At 37.5% G+C, this 15,090-nt stretch overlaps 2 protein-coding genes across 2 annotated transcripts; both read right to left on the bottom strand.

Moving 5' to 3' along the window:
- Positions 1 to 491: 491 nt before the first annotated feature.
- f11r.1 (F11 receptor, tandem duplicate 1) lies at positions 492 to 7,575 on the bottom strand. The gene is made up of 11 exons (XM_074672303.1): positions 7,478 to 7,575; positions 7,254 to 7,354; positions 4,731 to 4,790; positions 3,543 to 3,659; positions 2,860 to 3,000; positions 2,485 to 2,687; positions 2,292 to 2,394; positions 1,996 to 2,103; positions 1,432 to 1,444; positions 1,207 to 1,270; positions 492 to 1,099 (listed from the first exon to the last, which is right to left on the bottom strand). The coding sequence occupies exons 2-11, from the start codon at positions 7,303 to 7,305 to the stop codon at positions 1,064 to 1,066; spliced, it is 897 nt and encodes a 298-aa protein (XP_074528404.1). The 5' UTR covers positions 7,306 to 7,354; positions 7,478 to 7,575; the 3' UTR covers positions 492 to 1,063.
- A 2,832-nt stretch (positions 7,576 to 10,407) lies between these two features.
- Positions 10,408 to 13,452, bottom strand: thy1 (Thy-1 cell surface antigen). Its single transcript, XM_074672712.1, has 4 exons — positions 13,343 to 13,452; positions 12,706 to 12,749; positions 12,205 to 12,528; positions 10,408 to 12,069 (listed from the first exon to the last, which is right to left on the bottom strand). The coding sequence occupies exons 2-4, from the start codon at positions 12,734 to 12,736 to the stop codon at positions 11,963 to 11,965; spliced, it is 462 nt and encodes a 153-aa protein (XP_074528813.1). The 5' UTR covers positions 12,737 to 12,749; positions 13,343 to 13,452; the 3' UTR covers positions 10,408 to 11,962.
- Between the last annotated feature and the right edge of the window lie 1,638 nt (positions 13,453 to 15,090).

Genomic DNA, 15,090 nt, shown 5'->3' with positions numbered 1-15,090 from the left:
AACATCTGGGACATTGGGTGGAATGAGGCAGAGGAAAAAATAAACAACTAAAAATCTTGTTAAATGTATTTCATCCATCCAATGTGTAGCATTACAGATGACGTCTGATGATTTCAATAGGAAGAGGACCTTTTGCAATTAACTGTGAACCAGCTATGCCATGTTTATTTCTAAGGTTAAAAACATATTTTGGAAAACCTTACAAAAATTGTAATATTATCATTACTAAATAGTGTGCGATAGACAATGAGAATCTAAACTGATAAAGACATAAAGACATTAAAATGGGTGTACTGTTCATGCTAGAAGACAATTGCATTGATTTCTAAAATTAAGATGTAAAACTGTTTTTATTTACAGTACAGAAAAAAGACATTTGAACACAGGTGTCCTGTACATAAAAGTTTTGTTTGCTCAAAAAAAAGAAACAACACATTCAAAACCATTTAGCTGCAATATACAGGTGATATTAAAGTATAATTACAATGATGGGACTGATTTTTTCTTTTTGACAGAAGAGGGTGTTTTTTCTGTTGTACTTCATACTTGTTTTTCATGACAAATAAAATGTATCTCCCTAACTTTGTTTTGGACTGATTTTTTCTTTTTGACAGAAGAGGGTGTTTTTTCTGTTGTACTTCATACTTGTTTTTCATGACAAATAAAATGTATCTCCCTAACTTTGTTTGTACCTGATTCTGTGGACTATTTGAGTTCACGTAGACCATTAGATACATCATGAAAACACATTAAAATGTGGTTTTAAGAGGAACAGTAAACAGGATGTACTCAAAGTACATTGTGAACTTTCAGTTAAAAGAGTCTGATCCTAAATGAAAGTGAGACATAGGTCTTACACCTGTTAGTGTCAAATCATTTTATGTTACATTTAAGTACAAGAGGAACTCATAGTGTCACACTAACTGGCAAATGAAGAACTTCAACTCAAGAGAAATTTATATAAAAAACACACACACACATTGCTTAAAAAATGGAGTAAAATCCCACGCTGACAAACATTTGGAACAGAGGTGTTCTTCTTTTTGTGTACATTTGTTTCGAACTATACCACAAATGAAGACTTCTGTTTGAATTCCCCCTGTAAAACAAAGACATCAAACATCAAGAGGGAGCATTTCTTAACAACTCTTTCTCTGAACTGAACTTTTTTAAACTCGACAAACACTAGTTCAGACTTATACTCACGTCATCATCTTCATCACCGCCATACGCTGATGTGGGCTGGTACACCACGCTAGGCTTTGGTTTGCTGCAGGGAGGATTACAAAAACATGTTGAGCCTGTGCAGAGTTCAGACATGTAATCTGTGGAAACATTTACTGAGAAAAGAGTGTAAAGTCAGCCTGGAGCAGCACACCAGTCTGATCTGCTAAATTCCATTACAGGGCATAAAAAAGAAAATCCTCTTACCTTTCAGTCTTCTCTGTGAAGGAAAGAAAAGAAACAACATCAGTGGAAAAGGTGCTTACAGAAATGCAAATTATGTGCAACAGTCTGCTTTTTTGATATCACTGCTTTAATGGTACTGTGACAGACTGTTTTTATTCATTCACTTATTCAGGTCAAATACCTAGTTAAAAAGAGGATTTTAAAACTTCATCAAGAGCTGTTTCAGCTGATGTCATATTTATTACTTAACGTTAATTTTTTGTGTCATAAAATTTGGAATGCTAATGTTGAGTCTTGCTTTACTATTTGGACACTAAATTCAGATCAGCTATACTTTGAATTCACTTATGCAACCTTTTTTTGAACTTCTTTTTAATGTATTCCGTTGTTAATGGTGTATCTATAAATCAAGTGACTCAACCAAAATTTCATAATAGTATCATGTGACCAAAGCCTTAACCTATAAATTCACACTCCAAGCATCTTTTTCCATGTACTGCTACCCTGCCCACGTTGCAACATTGTATATCTATTAATACATGCACAAAGTCCTTTTTCTAGTTTTTAAAATTAAAGGAAACTCACTGGGCAGGTATCCTTTCTTGTTGGCATACCAAAGGCCAAATATCAGCAGAGCCACCAACAGCAGAGCCACGATTACCCCAGCAACAATTCCTCCAGTGTTGAGGTCACCTTTAAAAGAAAATCATCACTTTTTTATAGTTTATTGGTTTAAGTACTTTAAAACATTCTGCTGGTGTGTTGCAAAAACAATTTAAACTTCACAATAATCCCCCAAAATGATGGAGCACCAAATGTTTAAATGTTAGCCATGCTAGCCTGGCCTCAAGTGTTTATTGGATTTAGAAAAGAGCACTCACGGATTTCCATTTTAGCTCCTTTGCATCGCTGAGGAGGACCAGCCTCATTGACCGCTTCACAGTAGTACTGACCAGAGTCTGCCTTTGTTGTTCTGGGAAACTCCTGAGGAAGCAAACAGAGTTATACATTGATTTCAAAGCCATGGGAATGACAACTATACCAGAAAAATGACAATAACAGCTTGTGGCTGACCAGGTTGCCGGTGTCAACATTAATCTTGAAGGTGGCGTTTTTGAAGCCAGCAATCTTGCTGGGTTCAGGCGGAAGAAGAACACCGTCTTTGTACCACCTGTATGCGGGAGGAGGGGAGGCATCACTGTCATGGCAGGTCAGCTTGGTTGGCCTGCCTGTTGTCACTGAAGCTGGGATCCTACACAAGGGTGGAGATGGGGGCACTGCAAGAGAAAATTTTCAGTTTTCAAAGAGTATTCATGAGTTAAGTACTTCACAACCTTTCTTAAGTACACAAACTTCAGAAAAGAATAAGAGAGTATAAATATTTTTACTGTCCTGTTCTGGGTCTAAGTGGGTAATGAAGGTGGAACTTCATAACTATGGTACACTTACCAAGCACGGTAAGCTTCACTCGCACTTCTCCAAACTTTCCATTTCCTGACACCTCACAGTCGTACACTCCATTATCACGGCGGGTCATGCTATCGAATCTCAGATTGTTGTTGTGTACTTTCACTCGGCTGGAATAGGGTTCTGGGGAAGAATTGAAGAATTACAAAACAGATAGGAAAAAAACCCAGAAACCACATTTCTCTGTTGTTTCTAAGGACTGTCATTCTGCATCACAGGACAAAGTGACAGGAAAACTAAGAATCATTTATCCCCTATAACAGAGAGGTACAGAAACAGACCAAACTTTGTGGTACAAAAATAAACTGTGGAGGCAGTAGCCTATAGTTTGAGCCCAAACAAAACACAAAAAAGAGGAAAACTTTGAAAAAGTATTAACTTTCTTTTGTAAAGGAAGCATAAATGAGACCATTCAAAATATGTTTACTAAGACACTGCGAATCAAGCTGTCATGCAAAGTGCTTCAAAAACATTAAATACTCAATGTGTTCAAGGGCCATGTCTCCTTGACAGGTAATGTATTATCATTAAACTTCATTAAAGTAGTTTTGCAGTTTTGTTTAAAACGGTTGACAAACAAACAAACAACAAATAACAAAACTAGCCGTAATCAAGCAGCCTACTTAAAGAGAAATAGAGAGAATAGAATGAATCAAACTTCTTACCTGTTGTTTTCCCATCGAAGACCACATAAACCTGTGAGCCTTTAAGGTCCTTAAACTTCCACTCAACTCTGGCATTTGAACCAAAGTCACCTGAATACGTGCATGTAAGGTCGCCCCCTGAAATGAAAGGGTTCAAAATCAATAGCAAAAGCGGGTGGTCTGTTGTTACTGTCTTCACTTTAATCTTGCAATAACTGTTTATGAACAAATCATTGCATGATTTTTTTTTACATTTGTTTTGAACTCTGTGATGAGTCAAGAAATGTGTCTGCCTTGTAATATATCAAAAAATGAATCTTTTTTTTTTTACATGATAGTAACGAAAGAATAGTTTGCATAAGGGTGCCCTTAGTTTATTAGACCTAAACATAGTTAGGAAAAATAAACCGAGAGTGAGGAAGTGAAGAGGTACCTGTTGAGCACCTGATTAAAAAAAAGTAAAATCTTGGACTATATGTGGGGCCTCTGCCTGGCACATCCTGTTTTTTTTAGTAGCAAACCTACACAGCACTGTCTTTGACATCAGATTCTGATAAGGCTGCTTAAATGTTGTCCAAAACCTGCAGAGCTGTGGGCTGGGTGCAGTATTTGTAAAATAAACCAGTTTAAAAAATGAAGTGATATTTTGGTCATTTTTGCTTTTACTGGTTAGTATAGCTGATGAGAGACAGGAAATATGGGGGTAATAGGCGGTAAGATCCGGAGGGCTATTAGGTCATTTGACAATCAAAGCCTACAAGTACATGCTGTGGACTTCTTAGTTAGGAAAATTACATTTTAGCCAAATGCTAACTGTTTGAGCCTAACCATTTATGAAGTGCTTCAGTGCTTTCACAGTTACATCAAAACACTGCCTGTTCAAACTGTTGCTCAACAGGAAAAACAGCCTGTCAGTCCATTGTTTTTTTCAGGAAGTGGCCTTAACCTATTATTTGTCAGATTAAAAACATCTAAATGATGCAGCTCTGGAACAGCTCTTGATTTTATTTGCATTTTTTACACTTCCCAACACATCAAGAGATGGAATCTGACACTTCGCTGTACCTACAGCCCCAACAGGACAACTCTGCCCCTAAAAAATGTTAATAAAATTGTCTAAACATTTGGTAAATACCTCAGTAATGAAATATTCATTATTTTTCATGTTTCTCCTCTCTGTTTTAATTATCTAAAACTTTTGGTACTTACCCATGTTCTCTTTCACGCGCACATCTGGGTTACTGGTAGTGACTGAAAAGCCGCTCACACCTAAACACAATGTTCACAAAAAACACGTTTGGTTTTAAAGTCACTCATATTGGGCTGCCACTATTGGTGAGAATACATTACAGAAACCAAAATTATACCCGAGGCAAGCAAAGAGAAATTAATCCAAACAGTATGATCAGCTTGTGCAAAGCATGTCTATTTCAAAGATTAGTGGTGTTACTGATTCAGTCATTGTTTGAATTTCACAGCATGTTTTATCACTGCTAATAATACAAGTGTCTGATGCTAAAGGGAAGTGAGGATTTAAGACACAGCAGCTTTCACTACTGCATTGTGTGTGGGGGGACAAAAGTGTGAAGTCACAGACTGAAGAGTCTTCTCTGTGGGTTCAGTTCAAACATCCATCAAAGCAGATAGAATAAAGTCATGTTGTAGTTAATGACGCTTCAGAATTGATGAGATTCAAATATTAAACATGTATAGCTATTCCACAAATGGGAAAACGCCTGTCAGATATCAGAAAATTAGTTTCAAGAGGATCTGATGGCTTGGAATGCGAATATATTTCTGATTTCCCTCATGCACGGCTCAGACTGAGTAAGACGAGAGATAAAAGCTTTCTGCTCTGTAACATTTATGAGGATGAACAGAGGAGAGATGTAGGGTAGTAATACCAAGGCTGAGTTGATCCAGCTTGGATGTAGACAGGAATCAAGCTCTGAACATTAGCCTTTAAGGAGAACATAGATCTGTGCTAAGCGTTAAGTACTGATAAGTGGTTAGTTCCAGAGAAGAAATGTTTTTATCATGGTCGAGTTTTTTAAAGCTGCTTTAGATAGATATAGTTTATGAAATGACAAGCAGATAATGATCATTAAAAAATAAAACATGCGCAGTTTGTCAAGCCTTCAGGGCGTGAGCACAAGCTGAAAAGTGCTTCATTCCAAACAGCTGAGCTGAGAAACTTCCGGTGAAACTGTCAACACTGAGGCAGAAACTGTGTCTTTCCAGGCACAGCACTCTCACAGTACAAACAAACGTGACTACACCGTAAAGTCATGGAGTCAATGACCTCTCCGGCACACCAATCATAGATCTATTGTATATTACATTACACCACTGCCATTTACTTTAATTGTTGGGTGTGTTAGGATTTAAATAATAGCTGGTTGTCTGGTCGTGTTATTCTGAGAAGATTGCACTACACAGATAAACAGAAGTTCCCCGTTAATCATTAACTCTGTGCTAAATTTAAAATAAATTCCACTCAAGACCTAAATTGAGTTTGTCTGCAAATAAAACACTTATTTTCCTTTCAGGTACTCCATAAACACCCTGCAGGAGTTTCTCACAGGCGTCTCAGCAGAGATAAGGCAGCACAGTCACAGTTTTGGTTTTGTGAGATAAGCCTCTAGTGTAAAATGAAACCAGAGCTGGGAACAACTCCTTTGTTTGCATACTTTGAGAGTTTCAGGGTTTGGGTAGTGATATACATTCTACAAGGTAAAGACCTGGGAATATCTGCGGGTCAGAGCACTGGAGGAACTCAGCAGGCAGTAAATATTTTCATTCACCTCAACAGGCTCAATGAGTGGATATGCCTTTAAGCTGCGTCTTCACAGCAGGCTGTTCTGCAGGTGCACTTATGAGATGTACAGCAGAGACAAGCAGTAACCAGCTGGAGGAATATTTACTTAACTATTACAGAAAAAAAACAAGTTACACTACACAACGTGTAACGCATTTCACAAATCTGAACAAGGTTTATCGCTTAAATAGTAAAAAGTATTGAGTTAGTGGACTGTCACCTCAGGAAAAGGGAGGCTTATATCATGGACTGTTTTCTATACATGAAGTGTTAGTTTCCTGACAGATTGTAAATATGACAAGAAAAACAATGTATGAACAGTTCTTTTGAGACTTTCTTTTGAGGTCCTTTCTTTTAAGGACCACCTCACTTCCCCTTAATGTGATTAACATTACTCCACTGTTAATATTCATAAAACAGACAACAAAATCAAGAATTTAAGTAATGAAAATGTATTCACTTCTCTTATCTATTTATTTATTTTTTGTTAAAACAGGAAGAACCAATTGATCTGACGTACACACCTGCACATTTTTTATGGTTTCTTTTTACAGCCTCTTTGGACCTTGTACTTCCTACACCTGCTTTTAAAACTAACAAAACACCACTGATTTGATCTCAAAGTTCAAATTTTCTAGTAACTTTTATATTCCAGAAGAGAAAAGTATCTATTTTTTCTTGTTACTAACCCCCAAAGCTCGCATTAGCATAGCTGATGTAAAACAGGCCAACGTTGTGTGCTAGACCAGGCCCGGGGTTGTTTAAGGGAGATAAGCAAAAACACAATTTTTTGTGTGCGTGTGGGAGACAAAAAGCCACTTTCTTTTTGTTGGTTTATTGCACTGTAGTGAAAGTAAAACTTTTAAAATGATAATTGTTCACAAACTGATAAAAGTAGTGCCAAATGCGCTCACCTGTCGCTGCAAGGAGGAACAAAGCCACCGAAACCAGCCTGCTGACGGTCATGTTGGTAAGTTTACCCCTCCTCGTCCTGATCTTCTGCTTTCCCTCTTCACTGGGAGAAAAAAAAGTTAAATTAGATAGTTTCCTCCCGTCGAATGAACGACCAAACGTCAATATTTCCAACTTCTAATGTTCTGTGTCGACGTTTTAGTCTGCAATAATGGTGTGGCTTCACCTGAGGAGTCCGCCCAGGTGAGAAGCTCGGTAACTTCCGGTAACAGGAGCCCTCAGTGACGGCAGAGTGGAAAAACGAGTTTGACCATTAGACAGCGCATTTACATACAGAGAAAACAGGAGGAGGGAGAGCGCTTTAGTAGTTTATTAACTCGACAAGTAGGCTAAACTGAAAGACAACAGCTGGGCAAACGTCCCTCACCAATCCTTGTTTAAATTTTGCAGATAAACGATTTTTAAGGCTTATTTCAGCAATTTCAGATCCGTATTCATTCATGGTTTGAGCCACTGTGATTAGTCATAGAAGAACTATTTGAGGGGATAGTTTTTCATGACATCACAACAGAAGTGAAACTATCATCATGTTGCAATCACAAAAATATTAATCACATAAGTTTGACCACTAAACCACTTGAATTAACTCTACTTAAAGTTTTGTTTTAACTTATACTTTAAATATAATAAGGAATATAAATCAAAAATGTTCCTACAATGTAATATTTTCCTTCATCAGGCTACATGTAAAAATACTTTTTAAACTAGAAAAGTTTCAGGTGTTATTTACATGTCAAAGTAATAACTAATAAAATTAAATATTAAGGGAGCTTACCTAACCAACAATAAATTACACAAGGTGTGTTTCTTGTTGTTGTAAATATTGGAACAAATATCTCTTTTTGTTTTAATCACCGCAAGTGTGCAAGCTGTTGTTGATGTTTGTTTATGCTGTCCCTGTACTGTGTACTGTACTCTGGATATTTGGGTCCAAAATTAAGAGTAGAAAAAAGTTCAGAAAGAAAGTGTTCTTCTGTTTTGATTCCTGCTGAAGGTCTTTGACAATTTTGCCCATTAATGCTGTCAGTAACGACCTTATATCAAGCTCTATGTGATGTGCAGTATCTATAGTTACTTTGTTATTTAGTTTTTGTTGAAGGGGTTTAGTGTGTTTGAATATAAAGTTTATGTACGTCTGCTTTACTAACAATATTGAACAAATGTGCTTATTGGGGTAAAATACATTGTTGGACACTTGATGGAAAGTTAAAAGCTCCTGAGAGGTTATGGATCAACCAGGATTTAAGGTATTCCAGTGATTCATCTAGCAAGTGTTGGGTGTAACGAGCTATAAAGCAACGTGTTACAGTAACACAACTACTTTTTGGGGTAAAAAGTAATATGACGTGTAACTACTGAAAAATGGTAAAAGTTCCTTTTTCAGTTGGGCACAACATTACTTTTCCTAAGGACCAGTTTGACAGCAACACTGCCTCAGCTGCGCAAATGCGCAATCGGGCTCTCATTCCACACTGAGGCTGGTACTCCCATTATCATGCAGAGAGCAATCAGTCAACATGGCATTATTGTTTTTCTTGTCAAGTGCTCTGTGGCATTTTTCAAAATAAAGAGCACAAAAGAATTACCTGTTATTTCCTCCATAGTTGAACTTTAAAAGAAGTTAAGCCTATACACATTTAGGAAATGAGATGGGGTTCTGCCCAAAGTGGAGTACCATAAAAGTAACGTTAAAGTAACGAGTAGTGTAAAAAGTTTCTTCCCATATAGGGCAATTAAGTAAAGTAAGGGACTACTTTTTCAAGAAGAAACATGTAACGAGCCAACACTACTTTTCAAAAGTAACTTCCCCAACACTGCATTAGCACCTCATTTCCATCAAGTCTCACTCGCGCGATAATGTAACTCAATAGTTCATTCATGTGAAACTTCATCATTATCCAACTTTTCATTTGTTATTCACTCTTATTTTTTGTTTTGGTTTCTCGGATACTATTTTTTCTGCTTTTTGCATTTCGCCCTAACACTTTGTCACCCTGAAACTTAGTAGTATATAGTATTGTATAACAGACACTTTGCATGTGTATCTTGTATTTTCTATTCTATTTGTTGTTTACTCACTAACAGTCAGTATTTTTCTATTTTACTTTTTACTGTCACTAACTTTGTACTTAGTGTTTTGTACCCTAGCAACACAAGTTCCTTCGTGATAAATAAATGGTTCTTATCTTATCTTATCTCATCTTATCTTATCTTTAAACGAACAACTTAATGTAAAATCTGCATTTCATCTTTTAAATAAGTTTAATTAAAACAGTGTACAGAATTTTCATCATTGAGAAATGACAAAAATATGAGGTTGTTGCAGTAACAGCTCTCAATCACCCAGGTCATAGCTATTTAAAGCTCGGTCAGATGAAGAAAAAAAAAATTGGATTTGGACAAAACTTGTAAGGATGATTTCTCTCTCTTCCAACAAATTTTAGTATGGTGTATTTCAGTAATGATTATATGGATGTATTACTTCACTCTTTTGAGGCATTTGGTGGAATTTTATAATATGTGGTTTTCAGTGTCAACTAAACAATGAGGTAAATTTTCATACTAAGCTGATATATTTTTTTTTTTTGATCGTTTGACTGTCAATCTATTAGTCATTGGGTTGTCAATGCTCTGTAATATACTCATATTTATTCAAGATAAAGGGTAAAGATACAGATACTTTGCTACGATTTAACCTAATGTCCCAAAGTAACGTCCACAGTAAAAATGTATTGTTGCTGAATTTAACCTCACAGATATTGTGGCAGCTCTGCAGAGTGCATTACCTCAAATCAGTAGTCCAATGAAGCATGATCACACACTAGGGTTTAACACATCTGCTGAATAATCTCTGTCTTACACAACAAACAGTAAAGAGCTTCACTGTGATGATATGTTGCCTTGTTTCAGTGTATGTTTGACCTTTTTGTGCTGTCTGTTTACTTTCAGTTTATCAGTGACGTCTTTATGTGTAATAAACTCTTCTGATATGGCCTCACAACAGAAATGAAACTGAAGGATGAGGGAAACTCACGTCATTTGAATGACGTGGAAAGTAATCCAAATACAGACAGAACTCAGTACTTTTAAGTTCACTTTAATGTACTACTTTATTTGTGAAAACACAAATTGCAGCATACACGTTATAAAATGTTGAAAATCACTCATTATCATACTTAGAAATCCTGAACAAAACCTGCTCTCACAAGACACTCTCTTTGCATAAGTTAAATGTTTGTGTTAATTAATGACTGCATTTTCTGCACTCATCGCCTTCTTCTTTGTGACTCTTTCTGATACAAGTTGATGCTGTGCTGCCCTCTACAGGACATCCAAAACACCTTCAGCACTTTGCATATACAGTACTAACTGTGGAAATGCATGCAAGTGGTCATGCTTACTTTGGTGATTAGTTTCAGATACAGAGCATTGCTCTTTCAATTCTAAATAAGTTTCAGTGTAATTTATTGTCATAATACAATACGTACAGTAGTAAAGCAGTGCTTTTCAGTGCAATTAAATGATTGTGCTTTGGCCACACACCTCCTACTGAACTATATACATGAGTAAAAATACTTTACATTATAACCAGACAATCAGTGCACAATATAAAGCATATTCTGTGAAAATCTATAAACAGAACAATCTCTGTGGATCTAAATTAATTTAACATTCAGAGGAAAACTTTGTTTTTATGACAACAAGCCTCAGCTGAACATGGATCATGTCTCAGGCACAAGTGAAAGGCAAATAAAAAACATTTGGTTTTCTTCGTGACAATAGCTGAGGTGCTGTCTCCTCACTGTAGAATAAAATAGAGTACAGACATTATTGCTCATGCATGCGTTTGTTAAAACCTGCTTAGAAGTTTTAGTTTCTCTGAACTGCATTTGATGAATCTCTGCCAAAACTAGGTCTGATGCCCTTCCCACTTCTTATTGACAGGTACAACACGATCTTCCAGTGGAAGACCTGTGAGGCACGAGGTCTCCTCTATCTGCCCTCCTCATTTGGCAGCCAAGAAGACACACAGGGGACACATTTTAGTCAAGCTAAATAGATTGCCTATTTTAAAGAGTGATGAAACTCAGCATTAACGTCACATTGCGGTGTAAAATGTTACATTACTTTTCAGCTGGTATAATCTACATTGCCAGATGGTTCAGCAAAAGCAGTCTCAACCCATCAATAAAACCTCCTTTCTTCCCTATCTATGGATAGTTTTTCTGAATATCTAATTTTCAAGACCAATACCATCACAAAAATATTTTAAGTAGATATTGAATCAAACAGATGATAGATCTGAGTTTCTATACTACCTGTGGGTCACATTCATGCTTTTTACCTGTCACCTTTTCAGGCAGATCTGCCAGAAACCAACATAGATCAAGGCAATTTCTACAGTACAACTGACAGCTGTTTACATGTGAGAGTATCATAGAGTATAAAGTGTATTCATACATGTGCTTAGTATTAGGTGCAGGCATACACAGAGTAAGCAGGCCTGTGACGTATCAGATATATACTGTAAGTGGATTTAGTTTAACTCATTGCACTTTGTGCATACACGCAACTTCAGGAGAGAGTCCGACGGCGGTCACCAGTTAATTGCGAGTGCAGTGTTAACGTTTGCAGCAGTTTGGGGCCTTGTTCACAGCCAGTGAATTTCCAGCAGCATTGAAAGTGTCATCAAGGTCAGCAGTAGGCCACTGCAGCTTTGTAACAGGACACTCCATGCTGAGCAGGGAAGAAGGAGCTCTGCAATAAGAACAATAATGCAGGTTCAGATGGAGGAGCATTGTATTTAGCAGTCAATTAAATACTTGTCTTTGTGGGTACAATAAGAATATGCATCTCTGTAAAGCAGAGCTGATCCAAGCACAAACAGCTTACTTTTGTCAACTACTGAGGTTTTGGTTGCCGTCACTGAGTCAGCATACTTGATGTTGCAGGTGAAGTTGGACTTGCCGTTGGGCAGGTTTTTAAACAGCAGGCGACAGTTGTTGCCTGGAAAGATGCGGACTTTGGCACGCTTCCTGAAGGGGGCATGCTGCTCCTCATCCGGGTCGGTGGTGTCAAAGAGTCGTTCGCCATGGGTATACTTGCAGAACGGTTCTGGTGACTCAGCGGGTAGTGCGTATTTGCAGTCCATCCTGAGGTTATGCTCATCTAACGAGCAGTAGGCTAACTGAATTATTTTCTGGGCTGACGCTGAGCCTATGTAAAGTCAAACACAAACTAATTTAGATCTTCACTTAACCCATTCAACGCACCATATTGATAATGACCAGACAAAGGGTCAACAATGTGAGAAACAAATTCATATTCAGAGAAAAAACAAGCGAGCATTGAAAAATTGTTCTCAATCATTATGCAAACCATTCATCACCTTACCAAAAAGTAAAACTGTTGCAAGAAAGAACATCTTCCAAACTTTCCTGCAAAACAAAAAGAAATAAAAATATTTATTAAGAGAGAATCAACACCAGGCAACACCACATCAGACCCACAGAGCGGGCTCATTCATTTGTCATCTGTGTCTTTACTATATTGAGGTTTAAATCAAATAAAGCTGACACTGCTGTAAAGAGCAGGCTCAGATTTCACAGACATGAATACCACACTTCTGCAGCTGAATGCAAACCTCCAGAGGTTACCGTAGAGAAGTCACTGGACCATAATTCTAAACAACAATACAGCCTCCGTCTTCACCCTGCAAAGACATGAACTGCAAACTTCCCTGGTGGTCTGCCAGCATTGACACATTTCAGTCCCTCACCTCCCTCGAGAGCATGAGCAGATTGTTTGCCGTCTTGTCTTCAATATGTCAAGAAAACACATAAAGCTGCTCAGCTCTGTTTGGTTTGCTTGATGCAAACCCACTCTCGCCTTCATTCAAATATTTGCTCTAGTGCTGATTCCAGTGTTAAGGCAAATAATCCATGCAGGCTCAATGAAAAGCACTGTGCACAATGGCACAGTTCAATATGTTAACACGTGCAGTAAATCACAGGATATAAATCACTCTCACCTTGTCAGATGCAGTTTGAGCTTCCCTCACAGCTCTGCAGTGTGATGCCAGGGGTAGATACAGTAGAGGTCGGCTTATAGAAGAAACAGAGGAGAGACGGGAGGGGGACAGAGAGGGAGAGGAGGGGAGGGGGAGAGAGAAGGGGGAGAGAATGCTGCTCCACTGGACTTTGGGGACATTTCTCAGTATTGTGTAAGGCTTTTTCATCGATTTTTACTCGCTGTTTTACCAGGAAACAAAGGATCATATGTCAATACACAAAAGACTGGATTCGTGCTCCTGAAGATGAAGGAAACAGGAAACAATATGATGAGGGTTTGATTAGCTGAGACACCTCAGCAGCTGTTCTACATTTTCTTATGCAGTGAGCCAGTCTAATACGTGTCAGCAGTTTTTCACCTTCAACATAAATTTGAATAAATAAATCCCAAAACCAAATGAATGGACGATTTGATTACAGTTAATGATCTGAGGTGCTATAGTATGTCAACATCAACACACATTTTATTTAAGAAACATAATAGAGGTCAGCAGAGATCACTGTAGCAGTTGTACATGTGTGTGAGAACAATGCTAGCAGGTCCAGCATCAACTCATGACTATCAAATTAAAAAAGGTCAAAATGTATTTGTTTCTCATGTTATGGGCTTAAATCTATATGTCTGTGATGGCTCGTCTCAATAAGAGACTCAGCATTGCAGTAATGGTTTTAGATCAGCATATGCAAAATATCCAGGATTAGTATCCCCAATGATAACAGTATACAAACACTAAGGTTGTACAGCATCAGTGGTCTTCAGTATTTTTTTTTAATTAATGATGAAGAGTTCGTGGAGTAAACAAAAACAACATAGAAAAGATGAATGTTTATAACACCTAAGAAATAAAACTAACCTGGATCAGCATTGTAATAAATATGTAATGACAATGGTCACAATGGTAAACATTTTTGGTGTATGTTTTTTCATTCATTTCTTAAAATAATGATATTAGGCTATTATTTCAGAAACGAGCAGTCACCATCTACGAGCTTTGCTTCAGCTGAAAGCCTTTAATTTTTCTTTTCATGATTGGGATTGTGATGATTTCTGCTGTTCAATCAAAATAGATATAAAATTTTAAAATTTTAAATTTTATCAAAATAAAATAACATTCATTCATTCATTCATTTCCTTAAAATGTGAGAAGATAGGGCTTAAATTGAAGGGAAATGTATGAACACAAGACCTAATTTTAAAAATCTCTTAGAAATGTGGAAATATAGGGCTGACCCCAGTTCCGTAGGTTCCCCTATGGTGGGAAAGCAAATTTTTAAAAAGCGTAATTGGTGACCCTGATCAGAATAACTGAGGACTGCTCAATTTTCTGACATTTAATTTGTGATCTGGGAAAGGTTTGTTTGAGACTAAAGCTGAGGGTATAGAATACAGGCTTGGTGTTCTACTTTCACGCTTGTTTCCAGGTCATTGTTAAGAAAAATGTAAATGAATGACATATTTTGGGCAGCACTGTGGTGCAGTGGTTGGCGCTGATGCCTCACAGTAAGTAGGTCCCTGGTTCAACCCCTGGCTTGGTGCCTGTCTGTGTAGAGTTTGTGTGTTCTCCATTACATGTGGGATTTTTCTCCAGGTTCTCCAGCTTCCTCTCACAGTCCAAACCATGCTGGTCAGATGAACTGGTTGCTGGTAATTGCATAATTGTGAGTGGGTATGAGAATGCTCGACTATGTCTTCATGTCTGATGGACTG

This window comes from Halichoeres trimaculatus, unplaced genomic scaffold, assembly GCF_033239565.1.
Source record: "Halichoeres trimaculatus isolate MK-OKI-2021-1 unplaced genomic scaffold, fHalTri1.1 fHalTri1_scaffold_6, whole genome shotgun sequence".
Classification (NCBI taxonomy): Eukaryota; Metazoa; Chordata; class Actinopteri; order Labriformes; family Labridae; genus Halichoeres; species Halichoeres trimaculatus.
This window is presented reverse-complemented; position numbering and strand designations above follow the sequence as displayed.

What these genes read in the sequence shown, in the direction of transcription:
- f11r.1 (XM_074672303.1), bottom strand. Translation starts at nt 7,305, where the DNA reads ATGACCGTCAGCAGGCTGGTTTCGGTGGCTTTGTTCCTCCTTGCAGCG. An exon ending in AGTGAAGCTTACCGTGCTTG is followed by an intron (nt 2,688 to 2,859) that starts GTAAGTGTACCA and finishes TTTCTCTTGCAG; the next exon opens with TGCCCCCATCTCCACCCTTG. An exon ending in ATGTTGACACCGGCAACCTG is followed by an intron (nt 2,395 to 2,484) that starts GTCAGCCACAAG and finishes TTGCTTCCTCAG; the next exon opens with GAGTTTCCCAGAACAACAAA.
- thy1 (XM_074672712.1), bottom strand. Translation starts at nt 12,736, where the DNA reads ATGTTCTTTCTTGCAACAGTTTTACTTTTTG. An exon ending in TGCAACAGTTTTACTTTTTG is followed by an intron (nt 12,529 to 12,705) that starts GTAAGGTGATGA and finishes GACTTTACATAG; the next exon opens with GCTCAGCGTCAGCCCAGAAA. An exon ending in AACCTCAGTAGTTGACAAAA is followed by an intron (nt 12,070 to 12,204) that starts GTAAGCTGTTTG and finishes TTCTTATTGCAG; the next exon opens with AGCTCCTTCTTCCCTGCTCA.